The following is an 18,918-nucleotide window of genomic DNA, read 5'->3' on the forward strand; positions in this document are numbered from 1 at the left end:
CCCCCGGCCTTTCTCCAAAGAACACTTTTATTCACAATATTCCAGGCATGTGATTAACACCACTGCCTTATTTCATTATTTAAATATTCCACCCATGGATGCTTTTTCTCCTAACTAGAGCAGACTGTAATTTCTCAGGGGTCAGGGGCTTATTTTGCAAGACTCCACCTCTAATGCTATAGAAATAAAAGAAATGCAAAAGTTATCACTTGAATGTACTGAATAAATAAATGGGAAAATCTGAAGACATCATGTTGATTTTTTGAAAGGATAAAACACTGGGGAAGGACTTATGCTCTTTTGATATCAGTGCTATGTGGAAGACATCATGCTAAGGAATCAAGGCAAAACCATAGAGTTAGGCTGAGAGAAACGAGACCTAGACTGAGCAGCGAGCTCAAGTGTTTCATTTATTATGGGCCAGGAATCTCATTCCTGCTCTTTCCAACTCCACCTTATTGGGTACCTTTTAAGATCATTTTCTGTTTCCTTGTTTCTCTTTTAGAACCATGCTCAGCACCTCCCTAAGAAGAGGCGCCACCTGTGTGGAATTGTCCCTGAAGCTGGTAGTGTTGGGGGTGTGAATAAGCCAGTTGTTCTGGCAGGGGGCTTGTGAAGCTTAAAAATGAAGACGTGAAAAGAACTGAAAAGGTATTGTTTAGAGTCGGATTATCATGAGTGGCTAAACATGTACATAATAAACACAGAATTAGGAAAATTCTTAAAATTTTAAAACAAAAACTAGCAATTTTCTAGTATTAGGAATGCAAAATCTAAGACAGAGGCATTTCATCCTAATATTCTCCACTATATGTACAAAAGGCCAAATTCCCTAAACAAGTCCATAGGGAGTTCCTGGAATTTAACATGGAGGTTAAGGTTTTAGTATTTCCTCCACAGGCTGAAGAGTGATGGTTCCTTTCTCTGTCTCTTTCTAAACTCAGGAAAGCTATGCAAATCCCTTATGTAGACAGAGCTTTTAGTAGATCTGGCAAATGAGATCTGCTCTTAAGAAACAGCACTTGGCAAAGTAACTGCTATTTTGTACACATCTGTTTTACATCTGTTCAAACCTAAATTCCTTCACAGGAGGGGCAATGTCATCCTAGCTCAAAATAGGCATTAATAAATCTTATGCTAAATCACCAACATCTTTTGGTCAAATAGCTGTGTTTAATGAATGAAATGGACTTCCAGATTAACCTCCGATGAGGTCTTCTAGGTATCTTCAGAGTGTTTTATAATGTTTTCTCTCCCTAGTTATTGTTAATATATTCTGTGACCTTTCCACAACAGAAAGTCATTTTAACATGTGGCCCATGTAGTTTCTGAATTTTTATTTCTTTTTAAAGGATCATGCTGCCACTTTTTGGGATGATTACTGATGTTTATAATGAGTCCCATCCCCCACTTTTTAAACCCCATAAATATTTAAGACAAATAACTCTAAATATTTGTCCATGATAGAGCTCCTGGGTCCCCTCCTTTGATTGGTGTATGCTTTGTTTAACATTTTGTCAATGCTTCCCAGTAGCACACAATCGATGCAAATTTTGAACTTGTATTCTTAAAAAATCTGCAGCCACAAACATAGCCCATGTCCTAAATAGTAGGTACTGCTGAATAGATCTTCATGTTTATTTTTGTCCAGCCTGCAAATATTATATATTATTTTGCTATGAAGAAAGCTGCCTGAGACTATGTCGTCAGTTTCCTGTAATGTAGATGCCTTGTCAATAATGTAAGTATGGTGCAGAGTGAACAAATCCATAAATCTCCAAGTCACATATAACTTGCTCATCTGGGGCTGAGCTGCCTGAGTCTCCATGGATACCAAAGGAGCATCTTCAATTCAGGGAACTCTCAGGGAGAGCAGACTCTTTCTTGCCCCAGGAATCTGCAAGCCTGGCAAAAAGAAGTGAGGGTCCTTGAGAACATTACCTTTGTGGATCCTTTTCATTAACCCACTAGAGACTAAACCCCAGGTCACCTTTGGTTTTCTCCCACTCCCTTTAAGAGAAAATCTCCTGGAGAGGGTCAGGGGGCACAGGTAGCAGGAGGGCTAATTGGGATTTCTGAGACTGTTTGAACATTTTTCCCTCAAAACTTTGATGGGAATTCCAGCATCACAAGTGAGTATATTTTTCTATTTTATGGTTATATTTTTAGAAACAGGGTTTCTCTAAGGGGAAGATGAATATTTAGGCACTGAGACAGCCCTGGAAGTAGAAAATGGGCATATTATAAGCATAGCTATGCATCAGTGTAAGTCAAAGTCCCCAAAATATGCCTTGGAAGCAAAAAACATATGTCTCTGTAGGAAATTAGCCTATATACATTATAAGAGCAAAGCTATGGTTCCATATGTTCCATAACTCTAATTGTTCATCAAGATAGGAAAATAAAAACAAAGAAAAATAGAGTTTCTACCATTATTACCTCCTGCCAATTATCAGCTCCCAGAACACATTGTCTATACTCTTAACTTTGGTGGCAGATCATTCTGCTTAGCAGTTACCAACTCTTAGTTCTGTGTTGCAGATCTTAGCTGCAATGCACCCAAAGAAACTATAAAATGTAACCTTATTGCCTTATCCTTTTTCTTATAGCAGTTAATTTTATGACACCAAAGAATTCTTCCCTCAGTAAAATTTTGCCTCTGAGAAAACCAATGGTAATTCTTTCAAAACTTATCTTTTGATCTGCTCGTTCAAGGACTTATTTTAGTATCTAAGATTTGTAAAGATTTTTTTTTTCTACAGGAAGTACTTCCTTTTTCTAGTAGATGATTCTAGAATTATGGCTTATGCTAACAATGTAAGAGAATGCCTGCACCACAGTGTGTAGGTCACACATCAGGTCGGGGATGTTTCATGGGCAAAGAAGCCATTAGTATAACAATCAAAAGGCAGCAGCCTTCCCCAGATAGCAGTGTTGGCTGCTAGGATTAAACCTCCATCAAGATCACAAGTAAGGCATGACTAAGTAAAAACCTACTTGTATTTTCTATAATTGTATTTTGGGATTTGGACCAGTGCTGTAAGGATCCAGTGGTCATCTTTATTGCATGTATCAACACACAGCATGGGTCTATGAAGAAGGATCCTCCAAGGATCAAGCACATACAATTGCACTTATGTGTTCAGTGGGGAGATTCTCAAAGCGGAGTAAACAAGAAATAGGTAAAGTTAGTTTGACTGAAGAGAATGTTCTAACTCCAGTACCCCTGCATACAATCAATATGAGAAAATTTCAAGACGCTGTAGGGATACCACTTAGAATGTGTGCATTGTCTTGGGTTCTGTTTTCCTCAGGCAGGTACTCTGGGGTTGCTGGGCATACGTTTTTTTTTTTTTAATTTTTTATTATTATACTTTAGGTTTTAGGGTACATGTGCACAATGTGCAGGTTTGTTACATATGTATCCATGTGCCATGTTGTTTTGCTGCACCCATTAACTCGTCATTTAGCATTAGGTATATCTCCTAATGCTGTCCCTCCCCCGTCCCCCCACCCCACAACAGTCCCCAGAGTGTGATGTTCCCCTTCCTGTGTCCATGAGTTCTCATGGTTCAATTCCCTCCTATGAGTGAGAACGCGCGGTGTTTGGTTTTTTGTCCTTGCGATAGTTCACTGAGAATGATGTTTTCCGGGCATACGTTTTGAAACTCTGGCTTTAGAATGAATTGCTCAGGAAGCCTGATAAAAGTGATAATTCTCTGCCTACCCCTAGAAACTGTGATTGAGTAGATCTGGGGAGGAGCCTACGGATCTGCACTCCAACTACAGCCCAGGTGGGTGTTCAGACCATAGCTAGAAACTGGTTTGAGAAACTAGAGAAAGAATCTGGGCTTTGATGAGAGTGAGAAGTGTTTTTACTCCAGCCCTGCCATTTACTCCATGTGTGACCTCTGACGTGGTTCCTAGACTGCTCTCTAATTCAGTTTCTTGGATATAAAAGAGTGATGATTGTAAAGGTTAAATAAAATATGTAAAGCTCTCTAAGATTCTTGGCACAAAGTTTAATAGTGTTTGAGCCTCTTCACCTTCTCTTGTATACAATAACATTTTTTTGAATGCTTATTATGGACCAGGTACTTTTCTAAGGATTATTGCATTACTTTTAATCCCACGAGGTAGGTATTCTCTAAATTACCTCATTTTACAGATGAGAACTAGAGGTACAGAGAGGTTGAGCCATTTGTCCAAAGTTACACAGATAGCAGGTGGCAGGGCTGGGCCTTCACCTAGCTTTACTACCAAGAACGTACATTATTTTCAGGGACATAAATTAGGGATGGGAAATTTCAATACCTCTCTCTGCTAACAAAGACCTACACTTTACTTATAGTGCCTTTACCATCTGATCACGTTCCTTGATGCCCCACCAGATGAAGAGACTACTACTACTCAGTATGGATGGACACATGACAATTATATTTGGCCCCAAAGGTACTGTTCTATCATAGGGCTTGGATGCTAGGAATATACTATTCCTAAAATTAGGAACTACCTTACTTGTAGGGGCATATTTAATTTTTCCAGATATTAGAGAGCCTTAGGTTCACTTAATAAAAAAAAATGATGCACACATTTTTTTTTTTTAAGTTGTTCTTTCTCTTATGAGGTAAGCTGCAACTACAGTTTCATTTCTAGGAGTAATCAGGAGACCCATGACCAGAAATTTCAATGATCCCTGCTGAGACATGGCTAACTACTATTACATAAAGTTGATGGTACTGAGTAACATGTATGTATGTGTGCAGGCATGCATTTATGCTAGATAAAAGCACAGATGTGCATGCATGTCAAAGTACTGCTTTAGGTACAAATGTCTGACACATATGATATGCATATATGAACATGTTATAGGTTTATGTTCTTACGTAGGTGCATGGGCACACTTGGTATACAGATGTGCACAGGCACATATGCTTCCACATATGCATGCATGTATGTGCTTGTTTATGCAAGTATTTATGTATCCAACTACATATATTTTATCTCAGTTTTTTAACAAGGAAGATATGCTTTTTAATCCATTGAGTTCATGCTTAAACTCTGATTTCTAAATCCTATTTACTAACTCCTTATTTAAATAACAGTAGCAGCATTATTATGGGATTATTTTTCTTTTAAAAATTCATTCCACTGTTCTTGTTGCACAGCAGGAGTGTAAGTGCAGCCAATACTTTCTTGTGCTGACAGCCCTGATTAAGGCATAAATCTTAATTTATAGAAATGAGTGATTTGACAAAAAAATTTTGATGGAACTCTAGTCTATAAATCTACTAATTGTTCCTCCCTGCTGCGAACATTAGATACGAGACAGTGTGTTAACTGTGCATGTTGTTGGCTCATAGGCACACATATTGTTTCTCTGTATGATTTTACTAATAGGGTTTTTTTTTTTTTTAAAATGAGATCTAATAGGAACATTCAAAACATTGATCTTAGCACTGTGTGTGAAGGAAGTACTGCTGCCCTGAAACTGTCCCTAAATTTGGGATTGCAAGGCTGCAGTGAACTACAGAGGACGTGCTTTGCCTCAAAAAGGCTGAACCAAGCGTCACCATAAGGAAATGTGGCCCAGGATTGCTGCAGTTTCCAGCTTTTCCAAATTGAAAATTCAGGTTTCTATGTAAAACCTTGCCATATTTAAATGTGGGCTCCTAACTGAACTTTATCAGAAGCATTCTGAAGACCAAACACATTTCATTTGTAGGCAGGCAGAGTCACAGGTGGCACCAGTTTGATACCTCTACCTAGAATAATCCAGGAAATTCCTAGACATCTAATTCTACATCTAACTCTATCCAGTCATTCTGGGTGATGAGCCAAGACTGGAAATTGGTGGTAGTGGGGTGTGTGTGTATGAGTGTATGCATGTGTATGTGTGTGCACAGGGAACCTGGCTTGACTCTCATCCTGACGTCCTGGTGCATGCTCCTTGCGAAGCCTACGGAGCGAGGAGGAAGAACTGTCTTCTAAGCATCCTTGCACGCTCAGAATTATTCAAACAAAGTGAAGAGTGTCCTAACTGATAACAATTGTGTACTGGAGAGATGTGGGGAGGAGAATCTGGCTAAATCACTTAAGCTGCAATATATTTTCTTTTCTCCAGAAGTTTTCCCTGAAAAATTTTCGCCAAAGGTGGGGAAAAACTTGCAGTGAGGACCACCACAGGAGAAGCTGGTGAGTGAGTTAGATATTTCTGTATTTTAAAAGGTATCCTAGTAGGTTCTCTCTCTCACTTTCTCTCCCTCTCTCTCTCTCTCTCTCTCCCTCTCCCCCTCTCCTCTCTCTCTCTCTCTCCTCTCTCTCTCTCTCTCTCTGTGTGTGTGTGTGTGTGTGTGTGTATCCCATTTGCTGCAAACCTGGAGATTAGGTTGGTGCAAAAGAAATGGCAGTTTCTGCCATGACGGCAATTTATTTTGCACCAACCTAATAGCAGTGGATATTTCCAAAATTTTTCTTCCAAGTTGTCCCCTGAGGTTCAACTTATAAACAAAAAGATCATCAAGACCTAGAAATCTGAAATTGCTGCTTTATTCATAGAGCAGTTGTCTATAGGTCATTATGCTCAAAACACTAAGGTTACTGGCAGGGCCACTATCTGTTGAATATAACCAACACAGAGCCATGCGTAGAAAGGGCATAATTACAACTTTCTAGGAATTGACACTAATGGGTTGCCAATTTACTGATGGGCTGACTAGTGATGACGCTGATAACCTCAGAGGTTTCTCTGGAAATAAGGTTGTAAGGACACTCTTAATTTTATATGAGATCATGGTCATAAAGACTATAGCTAGTAACTCAGTAACACTCAAATGATCAATTAGTGAAAAAGATAAATAACTACAAGCAAGCAAGCCATTCTGCTCAGGAACTGAAGTAGTTCTGGTAACTGAAGAAGAGCAAGGTCATGTCAGTTTTCATCCCCACAGGAAGATGGTTTAGGATACAATCTAGAGCTCTCAGGCCTCGACACTACTACATCTTGGAAACTGACAAAGATACCTTGCAGATATTTTTATATCTAGAAATTTCAATTTCATCAATATATACCATGACGTGTCTGACCAATATCATTCTCATGAAGAGGTGGTGTGTGGGGTGGGGAGAGAAGTAACATTTATAATTTCTTAAGTGTCAGGCACCAAGCTAGGAACTTTACATATATATATATATATATCGATTCATTTAACCTTCACAACAAACCTATGAGGTAGGTTCTATTTTGACAATTTTCATGAAGAGGAAACTGAGGCACAGAGATATTAAGTGAATTGGTGACAGCTAGTAAGTGGCCAGACGAAGATTTGAGTCCAGATCTGTCTGACTCCAAAGTCATTCAGTTTTCTCAAACCTACATTATCTCACAGTAGGGTCATCTTTATTTATCATGGGTTAATATAAAATAGTAAAGGTCATGTAGATGGTATAAAACAAAAATGAAAAGCTGCATTTAAGTCTTCAGTGGTTTCTGGGCATTTGGTTTTATGACATTAGCAGGGCATTTGCAGAAATTTATGCACAGTTAGACGTTAGAATCTTTCTCCGTGACATTTTCCTTTGCTGCTGTTTCCGCTATTTCATCTCTCTCTGATGCTTTTAATTCCATTTCTGCTGCATAGTACAATATCAATAATGATAAATAATAAATAATCAGTCCATTTCTACAAGGCATTAGTCTCCCTCTCCTCTTGTGATGGGGGACCAATTTAACACTGTGCTCCTCTTTCACACGGGGGTAGGGTCATACTATCGTTCTGGAGAAACTGGCTATACAGAGAATTGTTTGCTAGTGCCTTGGTCCAGCCTGAATATCATTGGAAGATATATTTATTATTTTCATTAGCAGCCAAAATACAAATATACATCGCAATACATTCTCCTTTACCTTCCATTACTGTTGTTGGTTTCCCTTAAAATTCAACATATTCATTTACTCATCCAACTGATGTTTATTAAATCTAACTGTATGCCATAAACTGTGCTGGGTTTTAGAACATAGAGGTAAAAAGTCACACAGTCCAAGGCTTTGAGGATCTGTACATTTAAGGGGGTAACTGGCGATTTCTCAAGAAATTATATCAGATATAGCTATTTGAAAGTAGATAATTGTAAAAGAAACACCAGATTCTGCTTGGAGGAGCAGAGAAAATAGAGAATACAGCAGATGACATGTGCTTGAAGGATACATAGGATTTGGCAGGTGGAGGGAGAAGCATGGGAGGACAGTGTACCTGGAACCACAAGTGGCTTAAAATGCTTCTGTGTAAAGAGCCAGATGGGAGTGGGGAAGAGTCAGGGAGAAACATGCAGAGGCCAAATGCTTAATGATTTTGTTAGATTAGGCAGATGGAGATTGTAACCCATAGATAATAAAAATGTTTGGAGCAAAACACTGACAAAAACAGATTTCTATGAATGATTACCCAGGAAGCAGGATGAGCACAGACTGGAGGATGGTAGGACCAGACACAGGGAGATAAGAGCTGATAAGGGCTTGAACTATAGTAGTGGCAGAGGGAAATGGCACATGGAGAGATATTTAAAAGGCAGAATGAACAGGGATGGTGATTGTTTCACTAAGGAGGACAATAGCATGGAAAAAATATAGGGTAGCTGCAAATTATTAGCCTGAGTACTGGGAAGTAATTTTACTGTAAAAACAAAAGTCACTAACTTACAAAATGAACCTATATGCTAGTGTAATGCAAATATAGCATGAAAAAGGAAACACTCTTTACAATTTGGTACACATTTTCTGAAGCCAAGTATACCATGCAAAGGCATAATTTTCACTGTAGTAAAAAGCACATTTTTGCAGGGGATGTTAAAGCAAAGTGTGTGTTGAACTAGTGAATTAGTTATTTGATGGCATGTCAATGGACCTTTTTGGTTTTTCCTTATTTTTTAAATTTAATTTTCAGATCAAATTTTTTTTTCAATATTTATTTCTGCATAATATTTTGGCTTAAATAACATGCTATCATAGCTATTATTGTTAAAATTTACACTAAAGTCTGTATAAGAACCAGGTGAATACTGCTTAACAGCATTTTGGGAGCAGAGGACCATGATGTTTGGAGACAGGGTCCACTGCGTATAGGAATCCCAGAAGGAGACCAGGCTACAGCTGTGGACAGAGGCCAACTGTGCTGCTGTTCCAGCCTCCTCCACCCACTGTCTTCTCAGCCATTCATCTGAAATGAAGATAGACAGATGCTGGATCTCACAATGACCTTCACTAGTCTTAAGAATGTGGTTCGGGGAGAAAGCTGAGGGCACAGTTCCTTGCTAGGTTGGCTCAGTGGTGCTGGAAGGAGAAAGGTGGCGAGAAGGGCTTGTAAGTGAGGATGCAAGAGCTTGAACCTTTCTAGTGAGACTTGGAAAGGTGCTAAGACAGGGGCTCTAACTTTAATCACGGAGCTAGGGGCCTGAAAAGGATCTTAGAAATCACCTAACAGAAATGCAGAAAGGGTAAGTGACTTGTTCAAGGTCACATAGCTAACTGGAGGCCAAACCAGGACTAAGACCCCAAATTTCCTGCTTCTGGCTAGTGGTGTTTCCATGATATCAGCTTACCTCAAGTAGCTCCAATAGTGTTCTAATAGTGACACTTTCCTTTGTTCTGAACCACTGAATTTCACTTCTGAAATATTTTGACTTACAGAACCCTCAGAATCCGAATTTCCAAAGCCAGTTCTTATGTGAGCCAAGAGGTATTTTCAGCTGCTCCTGCTTTTTTAACCTCTGAATGATGGCACTTCCCCATGATTTGCTTTAGAATCGAAATGCAAACACAAATGTTATCTTATTTACACGAGACCCTCCTCAGACATTGAAAAAGTGCTGACCTGCAAGCTGTGTTTCCTACCATCAGCTGCTGCCTCACTGCTGAGATCCATGCACAGTGTGTCAGTGTCTGGTAAACTGCAGGTCTGCCCCCCAGCCCTTTGCCCGGCTCAAGCTGGTAACAGCTGCTGAGCCATGTCAAAAGCAAGATATCATTGTGAGGAATTAATCAACTGGAGATGGTGCTATCAATGAGTAACTCAGGGCATATGAGACAATCTCCCAGCAATGAATGAATGGATTTAATCTGTTGGCTGAGTTACTTCAGTTCAGGAAGACAAGCTTCTTCTGGGTGAGTGGTTGTGTCATACTCAGGCTGAGTGCTCCAAGTAGCAATATATCTGTGGTCTAAATTGACTGATTCTTTCACAGGCTGTTTGTGAATCTGCAGATCCTCAACCTTCCCTGTCAGAGGTACCAGGCACATAAGACAGGAAAGCCCTGGCAGTCTCGCCTTGAGTGGGCTTTCTTGGATTGGCAAGTGTTTTCAATGGAGGAGAAATGTTATTGTGGAAAACCCTGTGGATCGTGGATTGGGTAGTTGCCATCTGCAAAGCTTGACGATGGAGGCATGTGCTTATTGCAGAGATCTTTGCTTTTTGGAACAGCTGTGCCTCTGGTGAAGCTGCCATGGAGATGGTGAGCTAGAGGGCTCAGAAGCAAGGGGGTGATGTTGCTCCAGGGACCTGGCACGTTAGGAGTCATGGAAATGATTGTCTGGAATAGTGTTACAATCTTCAAATGCTTTGTTTTATATAGAAGTAGTCACTGTGGCTTAACTATTTCCTGAAGGGGAGATGACAGTGGGGCCTAAAATCTTAAATGGCTGGCTAATTCTCTTGCCTGCCACAATGGAATGTCCTCACAAATCAAAGCAATCATCTTTCCAGGGCTAATGTGAATCTTATAGGCACCAAGGGAGATTATTCTCCTGGTTGGTTCCAGTTGGCATATTTAGTCATAGTCAAGAACAGAGACTTTGCCATTTCAGGCTTTAATGCAAATCAAAAAAGCAGATATGGCTACTCACTCTTGCAACCCCCTCATCAATACTGGAATGGCTGATCTAAATGTATTTATTTCTGAGTGCACCAGTATATTTTGTAGTCACATAAAACCTGGACATTGCTGTTTTGCAAATGTAGCAAAGTGTAGCTGCACATGTGAAACAGAAATCTGAAGTTTATGCCAACCCTCCCTTTTTCTCTCAACTGTCTTGATTTACAGAGGTTCCCTGAAAAAGTCCCGAATGCTCATTCTTTCTTTTGTTTTCCTGTTTGGGATGTGGTCAGAGCAGGTCTACAGGCATTTATAAGTTTTGAATAGAGAAGTTCTAAATGCTTCATCAATTGCCCCCTCAATAAACTTGCAACTTAAAAAATATAAGAATAAATGTCATTCTGGCCTAATTTTAAGAGAATGCATCTTTAGGAGCAATGAATCCTATAGAGAAGTTTATATTGAGCTCCCCAAATTACAGAAAGCAAATCCTTCACGTCCCTTGTAAGTTGGATTCCTAGGTATTTTATTCTCTTTGAAGCAATGGTGAATGGGAGTTCACTCATGATTTGGCTCTCTGTCTGTCTGTGATTGGTGTACAAGAATGCTTGTGATTTTTGTACATTGATTTTTTATCCTGAGACTTTGCCGAAGTTGCTTATCAGCTTGAGGAGATTTTGGGCTGATACAATGGGGTTTTCTAGACATACAATCATGTCATCTGCAAACAGGGACAGTTTGACTTCCTCTTTTCCTAATTGAATACTCTTTATTTCCTTCTCCTGCCTGATTGCCCTGACCAGAACTTCCAACACTATGTTGAATAGGAGTGGTGAGAGAGGGCATCCCTGTCTTGTGCCAGTTTTCAAAGGGAATGCTTCCAGTTTTTGCCCATTCAGTATGATACTGGTTGTGGGTTTGTCATAGATAGCTCTTATTATTTTGAGATATGTCCCATCAATACCCAATTTACTGAGAGTTTTTATCATGAAGGGCTGTTGAATTTTGTCAAAGGCCTTTTCTTCATCTATTGAGATAATCATGTGGTTTTTGTCTTTGGTTCTGTTTATATGCTGCATTACATTTATTGATTTGCATATGTTGAACCAGCCTTGCATCCCAGGGATGAAGCCCACTTGATCATGGTGGATAAGCTTTTTGATGTGCTGCTGGATTCGGTTTGCCAGTATTTTATTGAGGATTTTTGCATCAATATTCATCAAGGATATTGGTCTGAAATTCTCTTTTTTGGTTGTGTCTCTGCCAGGCTTTGGTAACAGGATGATGCTGGCCTCATAAAATGTGTTAGGGAGGATTCCCTCTTTTTCTATTGATTGGAATAGTTTCAGAAGGAATGGTACCAGCTCCTCCTTGTACCTCTGGTAGAACTTGGCTGTGAATCCATCAGGTCCTGGACTGTTTTTGGTTGGTAAGCTATTGATTATTGCCACAATTTCAGAGCCTGTTATTGGTCTATTCAGAGATTCAACTTCTTCCTGGTTTAGTCTTGGGAGGGTGTATTTGTCGAGGAATTTATCCATTTCTTCTAGATTTTCTAGTTTATTTGCGTACAGGTGCTTGTAGTATTCTCTGATGGTAGATTGTATTTGTGTGGGATCGGTGGTGATATCCCCTTTATTATTTTTTATTGCGTCTATTATTAAGGACCTCTTCAAGGAGAACTACAAACTGCTGCTCAATGAAATAAAAGAGGATACAAACAAATGGAAGAACATTCCATGCTCATGGGTTGGAAGAATCAATATCATGAAAATGGCCATACTATCCAAGGTAATTTATATATTCAATGCCATCCCCATCAAGCTACCAATGACTTTCTTCACAGAATTGGAAAAAACTACTTTAAAGTTCATATGGAACCAAAAAAGAGCCCGCATTGCCAAGTCAATCCTAAGCCAAAAGAACAAAGCTGGAGGCATCATGCTACCTCACTTCAAACTATACTACAAGGCTACAGTAACCAAAACAGCATGGTACTGGTACCAAAACAGAGACATAGATCAATGGAAAAGAACAGAGCCCTCAGAAATAATGCCACATATCTACAACTATCTGATCTTTGACAAACCTGACAAAAACAAGCAATGGGGAAAGGATTCCCTATTTAATAAATGGTGCTGGGAAAACTGGGTAGCCATATGTAGAAAGCTGAAACTGGATCCCTTCCTTACACCTTATACAAAAATTAATTCAAGACAGATTAAAGACTTACATGTTAGACCTAAAACCATAAAATCCCTAGAAGAAAAGCTAGGCAATACCATTCAGGACATAGGCATGGGCAAGGACTTCATGTCTAAAACATCAAAAGCAATGGCAACAAAAGCCAAAATTGACAAATGGGATCTAATTAAATTAAAGAGCTTCTGCACAGCAAAAGAAACTACCATCAGAGTGAACAGGCAACCTACAAAATGGGAGAAAATTTTTGCAACTTACTCATCTGACAAAGGGCTAATATCCAGAATCTACAATGAACTCAAACAAATTTACAATTAAAAAAAACCCCACCCATCAAAAAGTGGGCAAAGGACATGAACAGACACATCTCAAAAGAAGACATTTATGCAGCCAAAAAACACATGAAAAAATGCTCATCATCACTGGCTATCAGAGAAATGCAAATCAAAACCACAATGAGATACCATCTCACACCAGTTAGAATGGTGATCATTAAAAAGCCAGGAAACAACAGGTGCTGGAGAGGATGTGGAGAAATAGGAACACTTTTACACTGTTGGTGGGACTGTAAACTAGTTCAACCATTGTGGAAGTCAGTGTGGCGATTCCTCAGGGATCTAGAACTAGAAATACCATTTGACCCAGCCATCCCATTACTGGGTATATATCCAAAGGACTATAAATCATGCTGCTATAAAGACACATGCACACGTATGTTTATTGCGGCACTATTCACAATAGCAAAGACTTGGAACCAACCCAAATGTCCAACAACGATAGACTGGATTAAGAAAATGTGGCACATATACACCATGGAATACTATGCAGCCATAAAAAATGATGAGTTCATGTCCTTTGTAGGGACATGGATGAAACTGGAAATCATCATTCTCAGCAAACTATCGCAAGGACAAAAAACCAAACACCGCATGTTCTCACTCATAGGTGGGAATTGAACAATGAGAATACATGGACACAGGAAGGGGAACATCACACTCCGGGGACTGTTGTGGGGTGGGGGAGGGGGGAGGGACAGCATTAGGAGATATACCTAATGCTAAATGACGAGTTAATGGGTGCAGCACACCAACATGGCACATGGATACATATGTAACAAACCTGCACATTGTGCACATGTACCCTAAAACTTAAAGTATAATAATAAGAAATTAAAAACGGCAAATCCTTGCAGAGACTAAACACAAACCTCTGAATGAACTCTTTGGAAGTTTTTCCTATAATGAGTTGGAGTATGTGTCCCTGGAAAGCTCCTGGGTGGTTTGCAGTGGTAGGTGTCAGAGCTGGCATGAAAACCACTTTTCTCTGTGCTGCAGCTTCAGCTGTGCTTTAACAATTTTGTCTTGTAAGTGCATTTTGAAAAGTATTCACATATATATATGCATATATATACATATATATATTTTTTTTCCAAAAAGGCTAACCCATTTAAGGGCCTGTAATTTAGCAGAGATAGCAGCCAAGTATGTGCTCCTTAGTGGAAGACCATCAAGACATTTAGGAACTAATTTTCTTGCACTTTCATGGCACTCTTTCTGCCTCAGTTTCTACTGAAGAGATGTGAATAACAAAGAAGCAAGAGACAGACTCTCCCTCCCCTACCCATCCTCTGCTCTCTGCCCCATTGCCAGATGTGCAATGAAATGTATAAAGGGGAACTTGTTCGGTAATTCTTGACCCCATCACCCATCTTGAGGCAATAAAAATGGAAAAGAAGGGGAAGAAGATGGGGTAATTGGTAAAGACATTGTCAATGCACAGAGCGATGTCATGCTAAATCCTGCTCCTCTAGTGAAAGGGGTGGAGAAGGGCACCTCCCGATCCCAGGCCTATGAGGGGTTGCTGCAAGGGAATCCCCAATAAGATTTTGAAATATGTTTCCTGTAGGTTGGACTCAGCAAAAATGTCTCAAACTTTTGTGGACTCAGTCTCCTTCCTGCCTGCAACCTTGAGAGGAGGCCCAAGACCTTCGTGGGGTCAAAGGCTGGAGACTGCTGCTGTCCTGGAAGAGGACTGTCAGGACAGGTGATGTATGAGTGTCCTAGAGGTGAACGGGGTTAATGTGGGTCCTACCCAAAAGGAGTTCCTGGAGAGGTGAGGAGAAATTAGGAGACAGAGGCTGAAAATGGACTCCTGGGCGCCCAGGATGCTCATGAGTAAGCAAGAGAGACCCATCTGTCCCAAGTTTTTGGAATTACAAGGGAAAGTGCCCAGCAGAAAAAAAATTTTGGGGGGTATGTGTTTGCAACTTAAAGGGACTCTTCAAACTTAAAGGTACTCTTAGAACTATCAGTTACGTAAGAGTAGGTAGAAAAATCTTGGGCCTGCTAGAATTTTCATCCAGGGGCAAGGAACTCTGACAGTCACTCAATACATTTTAAGTGTCAATGTAGCAAAAAGAAAGATGCATTTAGAATGGTCCCCCACATCTGCCTGAGCCTTGGGTCTACCACCCACCATGGCTCAAAAATATTCAAGGAAAAAACAGTAAGAATATTGCAAATAAAAAAAATCAAAAATAATACAAATAAAAAGTCAATATGCTAGAACAAATATAATATTAGGTATAAGTATCCACAGGTGATTTAAAAGTATGGAGGATATGCAAATATTACACCATTTTATATAAGAAACTTGAACATTCTCAGATTTTGGTATCTTTGGGGGAAAGGGGGTATCATGGAACAAATTCCCTGTGGGTATCAAGGGATGACTGTTCAACACATTAGATACACTCCTCTTTCCCCAAGGATCAGAGCTGATGGGAAGTTAGCAAAGGAAATTTTCCCAGAGGAAATCCATATCATTTTTCATTTCAACTGGCCAAGTTTTAGCCTTTACATTAATTCATGTGTACTGCTTCCTTCTGAAAGTTTGAAGACCAGGTCTCCTGGCCAGACACATCATGCCAAGTGCTTTTCAGAATGTATGGGGCAGATATGCCATATCTTGATTCTGCCATTCCCACCCTCCAGGGGCCAAGAGTTGATTCCTTCTAGTCTGAGATGGAAGAAGGGCCAAGTGGGTAACGATCTGCAGGCAGTGCTAGAGGACTTGTGTAGTGACTCAGTAAGGGGAATAAGGAAATGAATGGCAAGGTCAACAACCTCCTCGAAAAATCACAGGAAGGTTTCAGACCCCACCGCCCCGAGATGTGGAGTGGCACTCAATGTTTTTAAGAAGGGATAATAAAGTCATCTTTTCTGGGTCTTTCTCTAGCTTCTCTCTTGAGTCTCCAAACATACAGGGCTGTCTGTTTCACTGTGTTTTCCTTTGGTTCTAAGGAACTTTTTTCCCCTGTGGAAGCAAACCCAACAATCTGCAGCCTGAGCTTGAGAAGTTAAAGGCAAAGTGTGTTTTTGGCATGACCAGGCCTACAGATAAAGACTGGTGAGTGACGTGTGGGCATTCATACAAATGACCCCTCACACGAAGGTGCAGGAGAAACACTGTTCTGGGACTGCCATGTGACGTTTTAAAAGATGAAATGTCAGAAACATTAAAAAATATGTACTTAAGAACATCTTTCTTCCAATGTCAGACTTGCAACAAGTTTGAATTTCCTTGGCTCTGTAAATGTTTTTCATTTTTTTTTCCTGGGAGTTGAAGATGATCCTCTAATGCTAGATTTTTCCACTTTCACTCTGAAGGCAATCTGTTTTACATCTTTGCTCTATGAGTGCTGAAATGACCTTGACATGCATTTAATCTATTGCACATGGGCCAAGAAAGAAAGAATAGAGGTTGGAATGAGAGTATAAGTAGGAAGTAAACCAATTTTTGATCTTTTAAGAGATCTAGAAAAATGGAAGAACTGAACAAATAAACTAAATGAAAAGTGAGTAGGCAACTGTGTTAATTTTTCCCCCCTGTTCTGTCTCTGAGCACAGCGTCACTAAGCCTGGGCTCTGGGGCCAGTGGCCCAGTGAGTTCCAGCCCCACCTGTCACTTATGACCTTGGATCAGTGACATTAATCTCTCTATGCCTCCATTTCTGCATCAGTAAGATGAAGATCAAAATAATATTTACCTCATAGGGTTGTTGTGAGCTAATATATGAAAAAGGCTTAAAAGGGTGCCTGGTATGTAATAGGTACAACGTATTTCTTAGCTGCTGTGATTTCTTCCTTTTTGGTAATTTCCTGGATCTGTGGAGATGTGAAGAGGGGAAAGAATAATTTGGAGGAAAGTCATGTCCAACCTCCACTGGGTTATTTATTTGCAATTTATAGCAATATTGTATATCAAACTACACTTATGTCTATATCCTCATGATTTCTGAATATCATTAGAGTTGAGTACAATAATATTGATGAAAACTTGAATCTTTTGACTCATTTAGTCATGCATTTGTGTTTGTTCATTTATTAATTAAATCTTTATTTGAGTAAGTAAGTCATTAGGCAATTAAAAAAATCTGTACAGAGCAGAGGCTTTTTCTCCTAAGGAATTACAGCCACTTAGTTAATGGTATAAACCATTAACAAATAACCGGAGTGTTCATGTTTGTAAAATTCTGAGAAATCCTAATAAATAAAGCTAACCAGAAATATATGGTTTAGGAAAAATATTTCGTGAAAAATTTAGTTTCTATACTAAGAAACTGATAGCTATATTCATATATGCCACCAGTCTTCTGACTATAGGTATTGTCATATCACTGTTATTTCTTTATCCCATCTTTACCAGTAGCTTCCTTTGAAATTGCCTGGCTTTCTTTTCTTCTGTTATGAACAGAAGGTCTTCACTTCAAGCTTAGGTCGAACATGTTTACCTCAAGTCATTCAATAAACATCTACAGAATGGTCACTATGAACTAAACACTCTGAGTCTACTTTATGCAAAAACAGTTTAGGGATTACAAATTACATGGATATAGATCATAATTTTCTATTTTTTGATGTATTTTAACCCACAATATATTTACATATATTTTATTTTGGATGTAATTTAACCCACATTAAATTAAAATGCTTTCTCAGTTGTCATCTTGGCTTTACGAAGATCTGTGAAGTATGTACCCACTCTTCAAAATAAGGAATCTGACAGATGACGTATCTTCTCTTGAAAATCAAATGGTCATTCTTTTGCAAGGATAATGATCCTTTACAAATGTTTTCGTTCTCAAAAGCAAGCTCATGCCTTAAATGTTTTTCAACTGCTGGCAAAATTTTATCACATCTTCCAATATATTTCACTAAGGTCACTTATGGTCACATGTGTGACAGTAATCAAAGATGTCCAATAAATGGAAAAATTCTGAGACCACCTGGTACACCAAAAAGAGAACTTACCATTAGACCTGAGTCAGACATTTAGTACTCTGGGGCACAATTTTCTCATGACAAAAATTAATTAGAAGTATATTTTGGTAAGAATCAAATGACCTTTAATATTCTCTTCCATTTAAAGTACTAGTATTCTAGATCTATGCACTCCAATATGGTAGCCACTAGGCATATGTGATAACTAAGCATTTAAAATGTGGCTAGTTAAAGTTAGTTTCATAGTGTCTCAATAGTTTTAATTTTGAAGAGAAACATAAGTTTATGTTGTCTTAATAGTTTTAAATATTGTCTCAATAGTTTTAATATTGGAGACAATATTTTGTCTCAATAAAAAATTAAGTTCTTTACTGTTTACTTCTTGAGCCACTTTATTTAAAAACATTCTGAAATGTGCTGTAAGTGTAAATAAAATACACACCAGATTCTGAAGACTGAGTACCAAAAAATGTAAAATATTTTGGATATACAGGGTTAAGTAAAAATATATTATTAAAATGAAATTCATTTATTTTTTAATGTTTTAGTGTGGCCATAGAAAAATTTA

At 39.0% G+C, this 18,918-nt stretch overlaps 1 protein-coding gene across 2 annotated transcripts in view; it reads right to left on the minus strand.

Annotated features, from left to right (window-relative positions):
• Positions 1–18,918, minus strand: part of RNF150 (ring finger protein 150) — a 277,839-nt gene that overhangs the window by 36,311 nt on the left and 222,610 nt on the right. The window contains exon 7 of one of the 2 annotated variants that reach the window (XM_058436774.1): positions 17,129–17,234. The exons of the other annotated variant lie outside the window; for it this stretch is intronic. Within the exon in view, the coding sequence (XP_058292757.1) occupies positions 17,194–17,234 (41 nt within the window). The 3' untranslated portion in view covers positions 17,129–17,193. Of the gene's footprint in view, positions 1–17,128; positions 17,235–18,918 lie in introns of those variants that run through there. 2 annotated transcript variants of the gene reach the window in all.

This window comes from Hylobates moloch, unplaced genomic scaffold (genome assembly GCF_009828535.3).
Source record: "Hylobates moloch isolate HMO894 unplaced genomic scaffold, HMol_V3 SCAFFOLD_3, whole genome shotgun sequence".
Taxonomy (NCBI): Eukaryota; Metazoa; Chordata; class Mammalia; order Primates; family Hylobatidae; genus Hylobates; species Hylobates moloch.